This window comes from Dipodomys merriami, unplaced genomic scaffold, assembly GCF_024711535.1.
Source record: "Dipodomys merriami isolate MVZ:Mamm:240054 unplaced genomic scaffold, mDipMer1.0.p SCAF_134, whole genome shotgun sequence".
Taxonomy (NCBI): Eukaryota; Metazoa; Chordata; class Mammalia; order Rodentia; family Heteromyidae; genus Dipodomys; species Dipodomys merriami.
Window position 1 is genome coordinate 3,121,846 of NW_027202649.1, and position 19,076 is coordinate 3,140,921.

A 19,076-nucleotide genomic window follows, 5' to 3' on the forward strand; every position below is an offset into this window, starting at 1 on the left:
GCTAGCCAGCCTAGCACTGCGCCTGCGCAGCACCCCAAACGCGCCCGCCCTCCCCTTCCCCGGAAGGGGCGGGGCTATGGCGGCGAAATGCCGCCCTGCGCGTGCGCGGCGCAATAGACTCCCCCCCCTTCCTCGGAAGAGGCGGGGTTTTGGAGCTTCACCTGGAAGTACTCGTTACTTTCGGGTCGGTTCCCGGGGGAGATGGCCACGCTGCAGGAGGCAGACGTGAAAGTGGGTGGCGAGCCGAAACTGAGCAAGAAGTAAGTGTCGTCCAGGCCCATGTCAGCCTGTGGGGGAGCGGGGGGGGGGGTCTCCGTCCAGACTGGGAGGTTGGGCTGGGGGCCCTGCTCGTGTGGCCACGCTCCGGCCCTGTAAGCGACATCTCCCCACCCCGAGGCCCCCACGGCGATCGGCGGGTGCTGATGGGTCCCCCCGCCTTAAGGTTGAAATTAGGGAGAGCAGGGGTCGGTCTGAGAAATGACAGGGAAGAAAAGTGGAACTTGCTGCTTCCCTCCTGCCCCTCCGAGAAAGGCCTCCTGTGCCGACTGCACCGCTCCCCGGTGCTCACCAAACGCCGTCTGCCACCTTCAGCTTTCCTTCCCGGGCCTCACCGAGACCGCATGAAGAGGGGTGTGTCCGTCTGGAAACGGCCGTCACCCTCCATATGGGTGATTCAGAGCCGTCAGTGGTCTTGCTCAGCCTGGAGGCTGCCCTAGGCACTGTTGAGTGTATCTTTGTTAGCCTATCCACCCCACACCCTAGATCCTAGAAATGTGTAGGTGATCACAGATCTAGATTAACCCACCCTTGAAAAGGCATTTTTATTGCCTCTAAATACCACATTCTTTCAACCACGGTCATGAAACCACGGAACTCAGACAACAGGGTGAGTTTTGACTGTGTTACTGACTAGGTTAGGGGTGTAGTACTTGTAGAACACAAGAACTTTAGCTTCTAATGCATTCTGATGGAACTGCTATAGGTTCTTCAGCTAGGTGGTTTTAGAAAAAGTAGTAATACCTAGATTTATGGAGTTCACTATCACTACATTGTCCTTTATGACAGTGATCTGATGGATTTTATAAATGTTTGGAACTTAACCTTAGATATCTATATCTTACTTGAGGGAAAGAAAGTTGAGTGGATTTTTTAAAATCTATTAAATCAGTCATTTTTTTTCTTTCTTTTTTTTGGGTCGGGTTGTGGGGCCTGAACTCTGGGCCTGGGCGCTGTCCCTCAGCTCTTCAGCTCAAGGCTAGCACTCTACCACTTGAGCCACAGCACCATTTCCGGCTTTTTTTTTCCTGCTTATGTGGTGCTGAGGAATCGAACCCAGGGCCTCATGCATCCAAGGCAAGCGCTCTACCAGTGAACCATCTTCCCAGCCCATCATTTTTTTCTTTGAAGAAATTTTATTTTATTTTATTTATTTTTGTCAGTCATGGTCCTGAACTCTGGGCCTGGGCGCTGCCCCTCAGCTCTTCAGCTCAAGGCTAGTGCTCTACCACTTGAGCCACAGCACCACTTCTGGCTTTTTCTGATTATGTAGTGCTAAGGAATGGAACCCAGGGCCTCATGCATGCAAGGCAAGCGCTCTACCACTGAGCCACCTTCCCAGCCCCTGAAGAAATTTTAACCAGATCTATTTTAGCATAACGGGGTTAAAGTGGGGGGGGGGAATGGAAAAGAGATAAACATTTCCTACAGTCAGAAAAATGAGTTAAAGACTTAGTCCTTTTTTTTTTTTTTTGGTCATCCTGGGGCTTGAACTCTGGGCCTGGGTGCTGTCCCTCTGCTCTTCAGCTCAAGGCAAGCTTTCTACTGCTTGAGCCACAGTACCACTTCAGTTTTCTAAGTGGTTAATTGGAAGTAAGAGTCTCATGGAGTTTCCTGCTTGGGCTGGCTTTGAACTGTGATTCTTAGATCTCACTCTCCTGAGTAGCTAGGATTACAGGTGTGAGCCACGGACAACTGGCTTTTTTTCTTTTTTATAATGCCACAATCAAGGCTTGAACTCAGGGACTCAAGTGTCTTGCTCAGCTCAGCGTTTTTGCTCACAATGGTTGCTCTACCACTTGAGCCACACCTCCAGGCCAGTAATTGAATTTTTGTATTAAAAGTAAGGTTTCCAGTTGAATTTTTATGTAAATTTTAAAAACTAGTCAGTTCTTTTTACTCAGAGAAAGTATAGTTACCATCACCCCCTCTTGTCTTGTCTTTGAGATAGGGTCTGGACAAGTTCCCAAGACAGATTTTGCCTCCACCTCTTGAGTAGCTGAATTATCACTTTTGTGGGTTGGGGCGGGGAGGAGGGAGGCTGTTACTGGACCCTGCCCATTAACAAAAAAGCTAAAGCACTCTACCACTTGAGCCACTGTACCACTTCCTGCTTTTTGGAGGTTAATTGAAGAGTCTCACAGACTTTTCTACTCTGGCTGGCTGGCTTCAAACCATGATCCTTAGATCTCAGCCTCCTGAGTAGCTAGGATTATAGGCAAGAGCCACTCAGGGGCTTTGAAATACCACTTTCATAAGCAGCTTTTGTGTTCCAGGCTTCTATATAAGCTTTCTGTTTTAATCTCACTTGTCATCTTGCAAAGCCAGCATTAATGTCTGTTTGCAGAATGATCAATGATGTATGGTGAAGTGTTTCCCCAAAGCCTGGGGTATAGTTTAGTGGTAATATGCTTGTCTTACATAGAAGAGATCATAAATTTGATGCCCAGCACCCCCCCTCCCCACCCCCTGCTACACCCCCCCCCCCAAGTTTTGTTCTTATGTGTGTCCTAGCACTAATCTGAACTGAAGCAGAAATCTAAACCCTGGGTCAAGTCTAACTCCAAAGCCCATGATCTTTTTACTAATTGTGCTGTACTGTCTCACATGGCTTTACAATGAAAATGTGTTGATATTTTATCTTCCAGTGATTGTGGGCTTGAATAGTTTTGTTGTTGTTTTGTCAGTCGTGGGTCTTGAACTCTGGGCTTGGGCGCTATCGCTCAGCTCTTCAGCTCAAGGCGAGCACTCTACCGTTTGAGCTACAACGCCACTTCCGGTTTTCTAGTGGTTTATTGGAGATAAGAGTCTCATAGACTTTCCTGCCAGGGCTGGCTTTGAACCTTGATCCTAAGATCTCAGCCTCCTGAATAGCTAGGATTACAGGCATGAGACACCAGTGCCCAGTATTAAGTAGTTTTTGTAGTTAAAATTCTCTTCCTAATCACTCTTGAAACATTCCTGATCTAAAATCTTTAATGATCACAGTATTATGCTTAAGACCACTTGCCCAAAGGATTCATTCTCAAAATTCTCAAATGAAAGATCCCCTCCCCCCCCAAGTATATTTGAACACGGTAGAATATAGCTCCTGTCATTGTTTCCTTCCAGTGTTGATGTATAAACTAAAAACTATCCTTTCTTTTTTGTTCCAAGAACTCCAAACTATTCTTCTCTTTGACTTAGAAGAAATGTTTTGTGTGGGTTTAGTTTCCTCCTACCCCCACAACTGAGAACAGGGTCTCATTATGTTCCCCAGGCTGTCTCGGGCTCCTTAGCTCAAATGATCTTCCTGCCTCAGACTCCTGAGTATCAGAGACTACAGTCATGTACCACTATATGCAGCTGTATGGCTTACATTGTCTAAAGTTTGTGTTTGATAGAAATATCTTCCCTGTGTTTCATATGCTTTCCATTGCCATCTTGCGTCTAGGCACTTCAACCCTCTCCTCAAAAACACACTTTAGGACTTCAGAAAATTGCCTTCTGACTTGAATTCTAAAATGTGGTCATTTTTCTACCTGTAAGTTATTGGCTGACTTGTACTTGACTTTCTAACCTAGAAACACACCATTTTCCATAGCCAGGAGTGAAATGATTTTAGTTGCACAACAGTAAGTTCACAGGATTAGGTATTTGTTTAAGAGGGCCTGAAGTTAAATGGGACAAAAAGATAGTACCGAATGGCTCAGCTCCCCCTACGCAGAGTGTGTAGGTTGAGTGCATGTGTACTGTCTGTCCCATCTGACTCCACATCTCTTGTTTCCTGCTAGGTCCTGGCAGTAATTAATTCCAAGGTATTCTGCCATGTTGATGCAAGCTGCGGTCAGGCTTGTTAGGGGGTCCCTGCGGCAGACCTGGGCAGAGTGGGGTCAGAGGGACCTTCGACTGGGCCAACTTGCTCCTTTTACAACGCTGCACAAGGACAAGCCACTTTCTGATAAAAGAAGGTGGGTGCCCGTTGCCTTCTTTATTGTTCTGGAGCAAAAGTTCTCTCCTCCAGCATCTGTTAAGCCCTTAGTTAAGTCTTTGGATTTACCACAAAGAAAGCAAAGAACTAACTCTACTATCAAGCCCAATAGTTCTTTCTCACTTTCTCTGAGTTCAAATCCTCTCTTTTTAGTTTTTTTTTTTTCTTCCCCCTGGTTAGTTGGAGATGAGTCTCTTGAACTTTTCTGCCCCTGCTGGCTTTGAACCCACATTCTCAGACGTCAGCCTCCTGAGTAGCGAGGATTACAGGCATGAGCCTCCAGCACCCAGCTTGGTTTTAAACTCTTGATTCTCCTACTTGAGTCTCTAAAGTGCTGGATTGTTGGTGTGGGCTTCCTTACAGCCTTAAGATGCCCTGTGGATCTTATTCTAGGACAATGCTGAGAAAAAACTTATTTGTATAAGGAATTTTTGTAATGCCAGTTATTTTGCCTTTTCTGGTTTTTTTTTTTTTTTTTTTGCTTTATTTTGAGTTTTTGTTTGCTCTTGAAATTAATCTAGTTCTAGTTGTTCTAGGTGTTGTCCTAGATCTTTCTGGACTTTTCTTAGAAATGATTTAAGAACAGTGTCTGATTTGAGAGGAAAGCAGGTTTATCTTAATCCTAGAAAAGAAATCAGGTAGCCTTGGATGCCCACTGACTGAATTCCAGTATTATAGACCTGGAGCACTGTTTGGAAAAGGTTATCTTTACAACTGTTTTCAAGACAGATTGCATCAGAGTTGCCTGCTTTGAAGTCATCAAAACCAGTTTTTCACATAAAAGATGCTCAGTTCAGCTACATGTGGTGGTGCATGTCTATAATCCCAGCTACTTGGGAGGCAGTGATGTAGCGAATTGCAATTTCAGGCCAGCCCTGGGCAAAACACAGAGACTCTATTTTTTGGATGAGGTGGAGAGAAATAACTAAATAAAAATGGGCTGAAATGATCGAGTATTTGCTGAATTCAAACTCTAATACTGTCTCTCCCCCAACCCCACCCCCAAAAAAGATGATCATTTCAACTCCTTGATACATTTTTTAATTAAGTATTGAAAAATGAAGGCTAGTGACGCTGCTGAGACACACAGCTCCCAGTGAGGCTGAGCCATGGGATTGTAAACTGGAAGCCAGATAAACAGCTTACCAAGACCTTGTTTCAGAAGTAAAATGGGGAGAAGTTAAGAATGTAGCTCAATTTTAGAGCACTTGCCTAGCACATAAAAGACCCTGGGTTTAAGCCCCAGTACTGTAATAAATTAATGACTAACCAGTAAATAAATTTTGGAAAAGGAAGGAAAGAAAGGGAAATCAAGCATGTTCTCTAAAACCAGACAGCATGAAAGCATGATTTGGGGGCTAGGAAGGTGGCTCCGTGGTAGGGTGCTTACCTCTCCTGCATGAGACCCTGGGTTTGATTGCTCAGCACCACATAAGCAGAAAAAGTTGGAAGTGGTGCTGTGGCTCGAATGGTAGAGCGCTACCCGTAAGCTGAAGAGCTGAAATATAGCACCAGGCCCAGAGTTCACACAACTGACAAAAAAAAAAAGAAGAAGAAGAAAGAAAGCATAACCTAGAATCTTTTCCAGTGGTTCACTATTATAAGAATATTCATCTGAAAGAATATCTACAAGTTCCCCTTAAATGACAAATATATCACTATCCAAAAATAACTTGTTCTCTTTCTGGATTCATACAGCAAGTTTACTTAAGGGATGTTTTGTTTGGTTTTTGAGTTTGAATAAGGAGGAATTTGCCTATAAATACATAAAAGTTATATGATTTCTATCCTAACTGCAGAGTATACAGGTTTTAAGGTAGTGATAGATACCTAGCATAGTTCTCATCTGGTCATTCGCTCATGACAGTGACAGGGTTGTTTATAAGCATCTGCCTTCATAACCACTGGGAGGTGTCTTGTTTCCCCTTGCTAAATAGGGAGAAGTTGGGTCATTTGCCAAAGGTCACATCATTGGTAGGTATGTCAGAATTGAGCCTTAGGCAGTTGTATTACAGAGATGATATTGTATCCCCGCTATTAAACTTCGTTGTACTTTCTCTGTTGTCAAAGACAGGTTCCAGTGGGCCATGTGAGGCCTGTGTGGACAGCTTTTCCCAGAGAGATTGTCCATAGTTATCTCCTTAAGCTCTGAAGAGTCCAATTCTGCCACAGCTTAACTCTTTCCTTTGGGAAGGGCATGGTGGGGGGGGGCCCATGGCAGACATAGCTGTTCCCTCACAGGTTGATCAGATACTGGAGGAGCTTAATCTCGTGGAATACCATGTAACTAAGATTTCGTTTGTGGAGCTTTGTAGCCCTATGAATGCTGAGAAGAGGCCTATGCTCCTGATTTGTAGGAAAATCCCCCTGCCCCCACCCTAAATGTAAACTAATACGTAGGATTTCTTTGTCCTAGTGCATCTTGGTTTTAATTGAGGCTAGGGCCAAGTGGAGACTGAACACAAAGACTGAAAATGATCCTCTGCATCTTTGTCCTAAGCTTATTTTTTCCCTTGTCTCTTTCACGTAGAGTTCAGTGAAAGAGGCTGGGGTTGGTGAGTGGAGCGTGGTGGGGGCGTGGCACTGAGCAAGCGCAGTTCCCCCAGCTTATTCATAGTTCTGGAAAGTAGCTATGGGGCAGAAGGCACCGGGCTCTTCGGGCACCGTTCACACTGATTGCTTTCATTTCCCAACAGTGAGCTAAAGAGACGCCTGAAAGCTGAGAAAAAAGTGGCAGAGAAAGAAGCCAAGCAGAAGGAGCTCAGTGAGAAACAGCTAAGCCAGGCCCCTGCGGCGGCCACCAACCACGCCACAGACAATGGTGTGGGTGCTGAGGAGGAGAGCCTGGACCCAAACGTGAGTCCCCTGGCCACTGGCACGGCTGGGCATGGGAAGGCTTGTGATGAGGTTTCTGGCAGATTTCCTTGGGCCCAAGCTGTAAGAGGGACCAATGACTAAGGAGATACATAGGCACCAGAACAGGCATTAGGTCTGGGTCACTTCCTGTAGGTAAGGGAAGAAGGCGAAGTCACAGAACATGCCATGCCTTCTGGCTAAATGCACAGGCCCTGGATTTTTTTTTTTGGGGGGTGGGTCCGGTCATGGGGCCTGAACTCTGGGCCTGGGCGCTGTCCCTCAGCTCTTCAGCTCAAGGCTAGCGCTCTACCACTTGAGCCACAGCGCCACTTCCGGCTTTTTGCTTATGTGGTGCTGAGGAATGGAACCCAGGGCCTCGAGCATGCAAGGCAAGTGCTCTACCACTGAGCCACCTTCCCAGCCCCTGGATTTTTTTTTTTTATATATCAACTCCCAATAGGCAGCTGAAAGTCCAGAACTCCTAAGTGACTTTAGTTGAAAAACCACATTCTACAGACCAGATTCACCTCTCCTCTGTCCCCTAACCTCATCCTTCCCTCTCTAGTTTTATACAAAATGTTGAGTGGAACACAGCCTGCCTGTTTGTTTACATCTCTCCAAGGCTGCTTCCCCTCCTCCCCTCCCCACAACGCCAAAGTTGAGCAGTTGCATCAGGAAGAGTGTGCTGGCTCCTGCTGTAGATTGTCCCTGTTTGCATTCTACAGGTCCCGTGGGCCTGCCTTGGATAAAGTCTAATGCGTGGTCAGGGGTAGGAGAGTAGTTGAAGAGAAATGACTCCACCATATATACTCAGTCACCTAAACCAATAAAACATTTTCTTCTTTTTGTTGAGTCTTGCATTTTAGAATTCTAGCCTTCATTTCTAGCTGTGGATCAGACCAACCTGCGAGAGAGAGAGAAAGAGAGAGAGAGAGAGAAGAGAGAGTGTGTGTGTGTGTGTGTGCTGGTCCTGAGGCTTGAACTCAGGGCCTGAGCACTGTCCCTGAACATCTTTTGTTCAAGGTTAGCACTCTTACCACTTGAGCCACAGTGCCACTTTCAGCTTTTTCTGACTAGTTTATTGGAGATAAGCGCCACAGACTTTCCATCCCAGGCTGACTTTGAACTGTGATCCTCAGATCCTGAGTAGCTAGGATCACAGTCTTGAGCCACCAGTGCCCATCAACCGTGCGTTTTTTTAAATTTTTATTTTATTCTTATTATAAAGGTTATGTACAGAGGGGTTACGTTTACATGCATCGGGTAATGAGTACATTTCCTTTCATACAGTGTCACCTGTTCCCTCATTCTCTCTAATTCCCTTCCTCCCACCTCCACCCATGAGTTTTGTGTGGTTCACTTTCATCAGTGTCCGGTGTGCTTCACTGCAGCACTTTTTCTCTTTTTCCTCTGATTCTGTGCCCTCTTCTCACCCCCCCACAAATATTCACATAAATACACTGTTTATAAGGTAAAGTATACAGAATCATCATAAAAAGATTTTAAGTCCTTTGTTTCCATATCTTTGGAGTTCATTTCAGTCTATGTGTATTGTTTTCTATCCATGTGAACAGACTGTTGGGCATTGCACATTGTGATTCGCTCCTAAGACGATCCGCTTCTGGTCTCACTGCATGCGAGTATTTAGAATCCTGTGTCACTTGTCATATCCCAGTAACCATGCTTTTTTTGTTGTTTTTTGTTTTGTTTTGTTTTGTTTTGCCAGTCCTTGAGCTTGATCTCAGGACCTGGGCACTGTCCCTGAGCTTCTTTTGCTCAAGGCTAGCACTCTACTACTTGAACCACAGCACCACTAAACAGCCTTTTCTGTTTATGTGGTTTTGCCTTTTTTTTTTTTTTTGGTTGGTCGTGGGTCTTGAACACTGAGCCTGGGCGCTCAAGGCTAGTGCTCTACCACTTCAGCCACAACACCATTTCTGGTTTTCTGGTGGTTAAGCGGGCTGGCTTTGAACCGCGATTCTCAGATTTTAGCCTTCTGAGTAGCTAGGATTACAAGCGTGAGCCATCAGTGCCCACCTGTTTATGTGGTACTAAGGAATTGAACCCAGGGCTTCATGTAGGCAAGCACTCTACCACTAAGCCACGTTCCCAGTCCTGACCCTGCATGGTTTTGTTTTTTTTAATTGGTTGTGGGGCTTGAACTCTGGGCCTGGGCACTGCCCCTGAACTCTCCAGCTCACTACCACTGGAGCACGCTACCACTTGAGCCACAGCACCACTTCTGGTTTTCTGGCGGTTAATGGGGGATAAGAGTCTCACAGACTTTCCTTGCCTGAGCTGGCTTTGAACCTTGATCCTCAGATCTCGGCCTCCTGAGTAGTTGAGGAGTATAGGCATGAGCCACTGGCACATGTTTTTAAATGTGAATCTCATTTTATTCAATCCTTGCTTTCAAGAGTATGGGGGACATGTATATTGAAAGTCTCAACTCGGGGCACTCTGAGATAGAATCCAGTACTCTGCCAGATGGGCCCTGATCTGACCAGGTTCAACTTTGTAATGACTCTTTGTTGTTTAACAGCAATACTACAAGATCCGCAGTCAAGCAGTCCACCAGCTGAAGGTCAGTGGGGAGGACCCGTACCCACACAAGTTCCATGTAGACATCTCTCTTACCCACTTCATCCAGCAATACAGTCACCTGCAGCCCGGGGACCACCTGACTGACATTACTTTAAAGGTGGCAGGTAGGAAAACTCCCCGTTGGTTCACTGAGATCCCCAAAGCAGGCAGGCCTCTTTGGTAACATAACAGAGCATATATGTTGCTCTTCAGCTATTGTCTCTTTGTTGTTTGATGATGATACGTATGTTAACATATATTATTACAAAGGATTTCCATGCATGCACATAATGCATTTGATCATAATGATACCCTCTCTTGATCGTGTGTGTGTGTGTGTGTGTGTGTGTGTGTGTGTGTGTGTGTGTGTGTGTGTGTGTGTGTGTGTGTGTGTGTGTGTGTGTGTGTGTGCGTGTGCGTGCGTGCCTGCGTGCCTGCGTGCTGATACTGGGAATTGACCTTGGCTTCAAGCTCTCACTTGGGTCTTTTTCCCTCAAGCCTGGTACTTTACCACTTGGGCCATACCTCACTTGCTAGAGAGGGTATTACTACAATTTAAATACATTTTATACTCACACACGTGCGCATGGAAATTTTTTTTTTTTTTTTTTGGTCGGTCGTGGGACTTGAACTCAGGGCCTGGGCACTGTCCTTCAGCCCTTCAGCTCAAGGCTAGCGCTCTACCACTTGAGCCACAGTGCCACTTCAGGATTTTTCTGCTTATGTGGTACTGAGGAATTGAACCCAGGGCCTCATGCATGCAAGGCAAGCACTCTACCACTGAGCCATCTTCCCAGCCCTTGGAAATCTTTTCTAATAAGTAATATATGCCAACCTGAGCAGGAAAGTCCGTGACACTCCAGTTAACCACCAAAAAGAAGAGCTGTGGCTCAAGTGGTACAGCACCAGGCTTGAGTGAGAAAAGCTCAAGGACAGACCCGGGCCCTGAGTTCAAGCCCCAGTACCAGAGAATATCTTAGCTCCAGATATTCATGCCCATCTTTGCCTTTTTTTGTTTTGTTCTGCTTTCTTGTTTTCTCTTCTTTTGTTTTCGTGCCAGTATCAGGGCTTGAACTCAGGACTTTGAGCTCCTGCTTGTTTCACCGCTGGTACTCTACCTCTGCCATTGGAGCCATACCTCTAGTCCCGTTGATTGGTTTTAATAAGAACAATGGGTGTGGGGACAAAAGCAGGAGTCAAAGTTCAAGTCATATCAGATTGTGTATATTGCTGAGGGAGCTCTCTTGGTACTGAGAGCATGAAAGGTCTTCTGGTTCTATCTGTCCATATTTTTGCTATTCTTTTTTTCTAGGTAGAATCCATGCCAAACGAGCTTCTGGGGGAAAACTCATCTTCTATGACCTTCGAGGAGAGGGAGTCAAGTTACAAGTCATGGCCAATTCCAGGTATATAGAATTAGCTACCTAGTTATAGAACTTTTCAGGCTGAGCTAGAGCAACAAAGACATTTCGGACAGAGGATGCTAATGGTCTTATTTTTTCCATTGTTGTTTAAAGTTAGATTAGGAAGTATAGGGAAGCCTGGCACGGTGGTTCATGCCTATAATCCTAGCTACTCAGGAGGCTGAGATCTGAGGATCGCAGTTAAAAGCCAGCCCAGGCAGAAAAGTCCCCATGAGACTCTTCTCTCTAATAAACTACTCAAAAAAGCTAGTAGTGGTGCTGTGGCTCAAGTGGTAGAGTGCTAGCCTTGAGTACAAAGAAGCGTAGGGACAGCACCCAAGCTGAGTTCAAGCCCCAAAACCAGGGAAAAAAAGGGGGGCGGCGGGGGGACAAGGTTGAAGGAAGTTATACAGGCTAGATTATCTGCCTGCCTGGAAAGTGATGGCTGCTCTTGAGTTGTATTATAAAACATAAATAACACAATATATAAAAAAGGTCTGAAACAATCCTTTGTAGTAATTGCCTCTTATTTGCTTAGCGTTTGAGACTTCCATTAATTAGTTGAGGGTTCCAGTGTAAACTAGTAGTGGGTGCTGATTTTGACTACTATATAGTGAATTACTTTTCCTTCCACTCAGGAACTATAAATCAGAGGAAGAATTTATTCGCATAAACAATAAACTGCGTCGAGGAGACATAATCGGAGTTCAGGGGAATCCTGGGAAAACCAAGAAGGGTGAACTGAGCATCATTCCCTATGAAATCACGCTCTTGTCTCCCTGTCTGCATATGTTACCTCATCTACACTTTGGCCTCAAAGACAAGGTAAGTGCTCAGCCTGCTAGCTGTGACACCAAAGATGCAGTCCACTTGTTTTATTCTGCCATTAAGTAAAGCCAGAGATGTCTAACTGCTGCTTTTTGTTTAGGAAACAAGATATCGTCAGAGATACTTGGACTTGATCCTGAATGACTTTGTGAGGCAGAAATTTATCATTCGCTCCAAGATCATCACGTATATCAGAAGTTTCTTGGATGAGCTGGGATTCCTAGAGGTGAGAGGAGGGAGGGGTTCCTGTCTGCCTTGCTCTGCTTGCCCCGTGCGTCCCTGCCCTCCTCTCCCAAGGCATGCCTCATGACAGCATCTTCTTTCCTTCTTCCATCTTGTTTGGTGTCCTTGTTAGGAAAGCAAGAACTGACTTCCACAATAATGAGCAAGGTGTCGTATCATTTGCGTGCTATTAGTGCCATGTTTGATATGTTAATAAGTTATTTAGTGACAAATTTTTGTAGCTTTAAAAAAAGTGTTTACATGTGTGAGAAAGGCAAATACATGTATTGTAAAACAAATCCAATAAACAAAAGCCAGACTGTACTCTTCTGCCTCTTTCAACTAACTTACTTCTTACTTCTCTCCCTAAACTTGACTTTATTGTGTCTCCTTCCTCACTATTTCCTGTGACTGCATGGACAAACTTACACCTGCAGCAAGTGGGGTATGAGTGAATGTTTTGGAGCAGTTGTTTTATATCTTGCATTACACACTTTCAATGGACCTACCTTTTTTTTTTTTCTATTTCATATATTCTGTTCTAGAAAAATCAAGCAGTTTGTTCTTTTTCAGGGACTGCATTACTTTTGAACTGAGTGTTATGTGGGAACAAAGCATGAGCTGTCTCCAAGGTCAGGTTGTCTGAGGACAAACTTTCTCCCTGTCTCTTTTAGATAGAGACTCCTATGATGAACATCATCCCAGGGGGAGCTGTGGCCAAGCCTTTCATCACTTATCACAATGAGCTGGACATGAACTTGTACATGAGAATTGCTCCAGAACTCTACCATAAGGTAGTTGATCATAATACACCCCATTCCCTTAAAGCACAGAAGGCTGGAAATCATTGGCTAGAAGTGTTGGTTAGAAATAAGAGAGCCACTAAGGATAAAATAGCCAGGAAGTGTTCTGGATTTGTCAGGTTTTGTAACACTTCGAGAATTTCTCTAAGATTAAGAGCATTACAAGGTAGACAGCAAAGGGATAGTATACATACCCCTAACCTACTCTGGTTACCCTAGCATTTTTCAATTTATAGTTTTCTTGGATTTTAGTCTTTTATGGAAGAGCATAGTATCCTTCCCCTCCCCCCCTTCTCTTTCTCCCTCTGGAAGTTTTATATATATATATTTTTTGAAGATGTATCTTCATATATAGATATGAATATGGATATATTTATATCTTCGCATATATATCTTCAAATAACGAGCCATATCATCATATCATTCAGGATTCTTAGTTGTAGACAACAGACCCTATTGTAACTAAAGCCACTGACACATCTGTTTAGCTATATAAGGAAGCTCACATGAAGGATCAGAGAGCTTGGAACCTGAATAACTAGGAATGATGTGAATCTCATTCCTGAGCTGATGTCCTAGAGAACGCCATCTTTACAGCTTGGATGGGTCACTGTCAGAAGTAGCATCCCTGCAGCAGCTCCACATCTAGAGGTCTCTGGTGCCTTCCACCTGAATGAATTCTGCATAATATTTCTTACTGGTATATCTGAGGCTGAGTCACAAGAGGCTTCTCTGGATAGGCTAAGACCAAGATAGAGGACACCCATGCCACAGGAAGAGTTTAACAACTGTCCACTACAAGGGTCTAAATGGAGCAAAGTACTAGGAACTTGGAGTAGAAAGTACAGCTAAGCTATGAACAGCAGTTGGAAGAAGAAACTTCCCAGAGCTGTGAAGACAGAGTTACCTGCTTGACCAAGGCCATGTATTGCTAGATGCTGGTGGTTGGTGGCATTGACCGGGTTTATGAAATTGGACGTCAGTTCCGGAACGAAGGCATTGATTTGACTCACAATCCTGAGTTCACCACCTGCGAGTTTTACATGGCATATGCAGATTATCACGATCTGATGGAAATCACTGAGAAGATGATTTCAGGTGAGCCTTACTTTTTTCACCTCTCAGCAGGCTTGTAGGGGCTGGTGAGCTACTTGCAGATTACTTCCTGAGCTTTGTCCGTAGGAAATGGCTCATTTCTCTCCTAGGAATGGTTAAAAACATTACTGGCAGTTACAAGGTTTCCTACCATCCTGATGGCCCAGAGGGCCAAGCCTTCGAGATTGACTTCACCCCACCCTTCCGGAGAATCAGCATGGTGGAAGAGCTTGAGAAAGCCCTTGGGGTGAAGCTGCCTGAGACCAGCCTGTTGGAAACTGAAGGTAAAGGTTCAGCTCTGAATTTGTGCCTGGGTACGGTGTGGGGTGTGTGTATGCATGTGTGTGTGTGTGCACGCATGTACACTTTCAGTACTGAACTTTGAAGTGAAGACCTCACAGTAGCCAGTAGCCAAGTCAGTTGAACCATGCCACCAGCTTTTCTGTGTTTTTATGCCATTCCTGGGGCTTAAACTCAGGCCTTGGGCACTGTCTCTGAGCTTTTTTGCTCAAGACTAGCACTCAGCCACTTGAGTCACAGCTCTACTTCTGGCTTTTTGGTAGTTAATTGGAGAAATAAGAGTCTCACAGACTTTCCTGCCCAGGCTGGCTTTGAACTGGGATTCTTACATCTCAGCCTCCAGAGTAGATAGGATTACAGGCATTAGCTACCAGCTGAGGCTTTGGATATTTTTGAGACAGGATTTCGCATTTTTGTCCGGGGCATCCTAGACTGCATTCCTACTTGCGCTTCCCTGTGTCCCTGAGCATGCCAAATGTGTGTCCCTGCCCCCAGCCATTATTGAGATGGGAGTCTCCTGACCTCAGAAGGTCTGTCTCCCAGGTAGCTAGGCTTTTATGCTTGAACCCTATGCCCGCTCTGTTTTGTTTTTGAGCTAAGGTCTCACTGGGTAGCCCAAACCTAGAGTCCTTCCTTCTCGTCCTCCCAAGTGCTAAGATTATAGGCATGCACCACTACACCCAGCTTTATATGTGTTTTTATTGGGCTATTTGATGTTTCCTGGTCTAACTTGAACATTTGTGTCACAGAAACTCGCAGAATGCTTGATGATATCTGTGTGGCCAAAGCTGTTGAATGCCCTCCACCTCGGACAACTGCTAGACTCCTGGACAAGGTGAGAGGTCACCACATCATATGCATTCTCAGCAGCCTCAGTAGGCCTGTACTCAGACATGAGTCCCACTCTGGGAGTTGTTTTCCATAGCTTCATAGGAAAACAACTAGGGAGAAAGGAGAGAGCTAATCTTGAACTATGAATAATCTGCGTTAATCCTTTCCATTCTTTGAAAAGCTATAGGATAAAGCCATCTAGAAGGAATTGAGACCTCCCTCTGGTCTGGGACTGTGAAAATATTAAAATTAATATCTATTTCACCTTTGTCTTTCCATTAAGCTTGTTGGGGAGTTTCTGGAAGTAACATGCATCAATCCTACATTCATCTGTGATCACCCGCAGATCATGAGCCCTTTGGCTAAATGGTAAGATAAGTGCAGTATTTTGGCTGCCTGCTGCTACATAGCAACCCCACAGCTTACAAATCTGAACCAACAATTTATTTTCAAAATACACTATCTTTCTGTTCCATGGAATGTTGGCTGAGATAACAGAAATTACTCTTTTTCCCCAAGTTTTAGAAAGGATTTATTTTTATTTAGTATTGAAGTAAGGAGAAATAGAAAAGCTTTCCCACTCCCCACCCAGGAAATGAGAGTTAAAGATTCTTCATGGCTTTTTTCCCACTGGGAATTCTGCCAGGGCACTTTGTTTCCCCTCTACATGGCCTCTCCATATGCTGTCTTTATGGCATCATAACTTTTAGCATGGCTGTTGGGTTCCCAGGGGCACGTGTTCCAAAGAACAAAAAGCAAACATGCAAACAGGCATTCATTCTTCTGTGGATACCCTATTGGCCAAACAAGTCATGGCTAGCCCAGAGTCCATTCAGGAGAAATGTATGCAGAAGGTCAGACATAACAGTCTACCACAGGGCTCATTAGGAAGATACTCAAACCCTCCAGGTCTCTCACACCCTCACTGTAATACCAGATGATTTGGTGCTAAGAATACATGCAGTTAGGTTGCAGTTAGCTCTACTTTTTTGAGTCTACAGTCATTCAGGGATTCTTGTACCAGGAGCTGTAAATTCATCCTTGTTGTTGGCCTGGTTCCCAGGCACCGCTCCAAAGAGGGTCTGACTGAGCGCTTTGAGCTGTTTGTCATGAAGAAGGAAGTGTGCAATGCCTACACGGAGCTGAACGATCCCATGCGGCAGCGGCAGCTGTTTGAAGAACAGGCTAAGGTGAGGAAAGAGTGAACGTGTCCTCATCAGAAGGTACCAGTACAGGCTCGGGGGCACTCATGGTTTTGCCAGAGGAAGTCACATTTCCAAAGGAAGATTTTGGTTTTGGTTGCGTGAGACCTAAAAGGAACATAAGGTTGTCTGTATACAAGGAGCACAGTGTGTGTCTTAAAAACAGGGAAACATGACTTTTCTGAGATTGCACTTTTCTCAGATTTCTTGGGGATGCAGCAGATCAAGGTATGAAGCAGGCAGGGCCCTGCAGGCTGCCTGTACTCATGTCACTGGTGGGTGGTTTTAGGAACCAGGAGAAAGACTATGCAGTCACCATACCGTCTATGAAAATTTGGTTTTCCTGCCATCCCAGGAGCCCCAGCAGCGGAAGTAGTGTATTTCAGAGGAATTTGTGTGCATTCTCATGTAGGTTTCATCAGTCCTGATCTGTGAGTCTATGCGGGAAGTACCCCCGTCCCAGAATTACTGGGAAATGAATTCCCACCACCTGCATAAAAACATTCTATTGCCTTAGACACTGAGCTGTCTTGACAAAATGTTACCTCTTGCTTCTCTTTATTCTAGGCGAAAGCCGCTGGTGACGATGAAGCCATGTTCATAGATGAAAACTTCTGTACTGCCCTGGAGTATGGGCTGCCCCCAACTGCTGGCTGGGGCATGGGCATCGACCGTCTCACCATGTTCCTCACAGACTCCAATAACATCAAGGTACACAGCGGTTCTCCATAGCGCACACTTCCCCAAAGCCCCAGGGTTGGAGGCAGAGCCAGGTGGGCCCCAAGGGTAAACAAGGAGCACTGGGCAGGCAAAGGGGTCCACACCATGCCACAATTGGAGACTTGGATTAACTGACCTTGTGGGATATTAGTTCTTTCTACTGAGACAGGAGGAATACCAATGTTTGCATTTCATGCGTTTCTAGGGACAGGCTGCCTGCTGCCTGAGCTTGTTTTTTTGGGTTTAGGTAGTACTGGGGATTGAACTCAGGGGCCCATGCTTCCCAAATTGGCTTGTTTAAATCAGCTGATCAATGTGGAAACTGTCCCTGTCCTATTTTTGTAAAGCAAGAAATCAATTCCGTGTGTGCACATGTGCATGTGCATGCACTCCCCAGCCTTGGAGCTTGAACTCAAAGCCTGAGTGCTTTCTCTGAGCTTTTGAGCTCAAGGCTAGTGCTCTGCCACTGAGCCACAGCTCACTTCCAACTTTTTGGTGGTTAATTGGGGATAAGAGTCTCACAGACTTTCCTGCCCAAGCTGGCTTTGAACCACTATCCTCACTCAGATCTCAGCCTTCTGAGTAGCCAGAATTGTAGGTATAGCTCACCCCAGTGCCCTATTACAATAAATTTTAATAGAACCTGTGTTTATTCACTGTCTTGACATGATGTCCTAGACAGTGCTGTACACAAAACAGCATACAGATCTCTGGACTTGGTTAGTAGTAATAACAGGCAAAGGAAATACATAGATCACTCTTCAAAAAAATATGTTCAAGTACCTTTATAGCATCAAGACACATTTATGATCTTTTGTAGGAAGTACTTCTGTTTCCTGCCATGAAACCCGAAGACAAGAAGGAGACTGTAGCAGCCAGTGATACACTGGAAAGCTCAACAGTTGGCACTTCTGTCTAGAAAAGAATGACAAGTCTTATAACTCAGGCACTTTTGCGTATCTACAAAAGATAAAATCTGTGAGGGAATTCTTGTATGTCACCATCCATCCAACCACAATTCTGTTTCAGCCACCAGAAGAGAGAAAAGGAATTACAAATTTCTTTTTATTCCTTGTTAACAAATAAACTACCTTATCTCTTTACCTTGGGCATGTCAGTTTTTTTTTTTCCCCAGACTGCTGGCCTAATGAATGCTTAGGGTTCTACCGTGTTATGGTAGTTTGTGTTAATGTGGTAGGAGAAGGACCTTGTTGTTTTTTTTTTATTGGTATTTGGTATCACTGGGATTGAACCAAGACATCACACATTAGACAGCTGCTAAGTGCCCTAAAATTGTTTATTTCTCCTCTGTGCCATGCATTGTTCTGAGGAATTAGGGACACAGTAGAGAACAAAAATTATCACTGTTTGTCATATGACAAAGAATTTGTCATTTGTACCCCAGCAAAGCCTTTGTAGGAGTCCCAATTTGGGAATAACCAGTCTACTTTTATTTTTTTCAGTCATTGGGCCTGAACTCTGGGCCTGGGCACTGTCCCTCAGCTCTTCAGCTCAAGGCTAATGCTCTACTACTTGAGCCATAGCACCATTTCCAGCTTTTTCTGCTCATGTGGTGCTGGAGAATCCAACCCAGGGCCTCATGCATGCAAGGCAAGCACTCTACCACTGAGCCACCTTCCCAGCCCTAGCCAGTCTACTTTTGCAGAGTAAGTTACTACTATTACTGGCAAAGTGATTCAGTCATGCAGAGATTACCTAACTGCGAACCACTTGAGGCTGTGTAGCCTCCCCACCCCTGCTTTTAAAGCAGGTTGTCTTTGAGAAGGAGAATGTGAATGAAGATGGAGACAGACTTCTTTCTATGGGAGAAAACAAGGTCAAGATCAGACAAGGGACAGGACTTGAGGCCACACTGTCTATGCAGACCACTGGAAAAAGCTACACAGAGAAAGTTAAGAGGGCTGCTAAGATGTATTTAATAGAAGGCTGGAAGCAAAAGCTAGCCGTCTCGTCTTAGAGGAGGCTA

At 44.9% G+C, this 19,076-nt stretch overlaps 1 protein-coding gene across 2 annotated transcripts; it reads left to right on the forward strand.

Annotated features, from left to right (window-relative positions):
- The first annotated feature begins 158 nt into the window (after window positions 1-158).
- On the forward strand, window positions 159-18,192 carry LOC138825100 (lysine--tRNA ligase). 2 transcript variants are annotated; one of them, XM_070019491.1, is made up of 15 exons: window positions 164-260; window positions 4,050-4,226; window positions 6,943-7,102; window positions 9,645-9,810; window positions 10,998-11,091; window positions 11,727-11,913; window positions 12,017-12,142; window positions 12,813-12,932; window positions 13,877-14,039; window positions 14,147-14,320; window positions 15,086-15,171; window positions 15,451-15,536; window positions 16,231-16,357; window positions 16,937-17,080; window positions 17,910-18,192. In XM_070019491.1, exons 2-15 carry the CDS (start codon window positions 4,084-4,086, stop codon window positions 18,006-18,008), a joined length of 1,875 nt encoding a protein of 624 aa, XP_069875592.1. In that variant the 5' UTR covers window positions 164-260; window positions 4,050-4,083; the 3' UTR covers window positions 18,009-18,192. The 2 variants fall into 2 exon arrangements, with proteins under 2 accessions (XP_069875593.1, XP_069875592.1); XM_070019492.1 differs by lacking the exon at window positions 4,050-4,226 and having other exon boundaries at window positions 159-260.
- Window positions 18,193-19,076: the final 884 nt, after the last annotated feature.

Bases quoted from the DNA above. Each gene is read 5' to 3' on its own strand.
- LOC138825100 (XM_070019491.1), top strand. From the start codon at position 4,084: ATGTTGATGCAAGCTGCGGTCAGGCTTGTTAGGGGGTCCCTGCGGCAG. The intron at 4,227-6,942 runs GTGGGTGCCCGT...ATTTCCCAACAG, and splicing joins CCACTTTCTGATAAAAGAAG to TGAGCTAAAGAGACGCCTGA. The intron at 15,537-16,230 runs GTAAGATAAGTG...CCTGGTTCCCAG, and splicing joins ATGAGCCCTTTGGCTAAATG to GCACCGCTCCAAAGAGGGTC.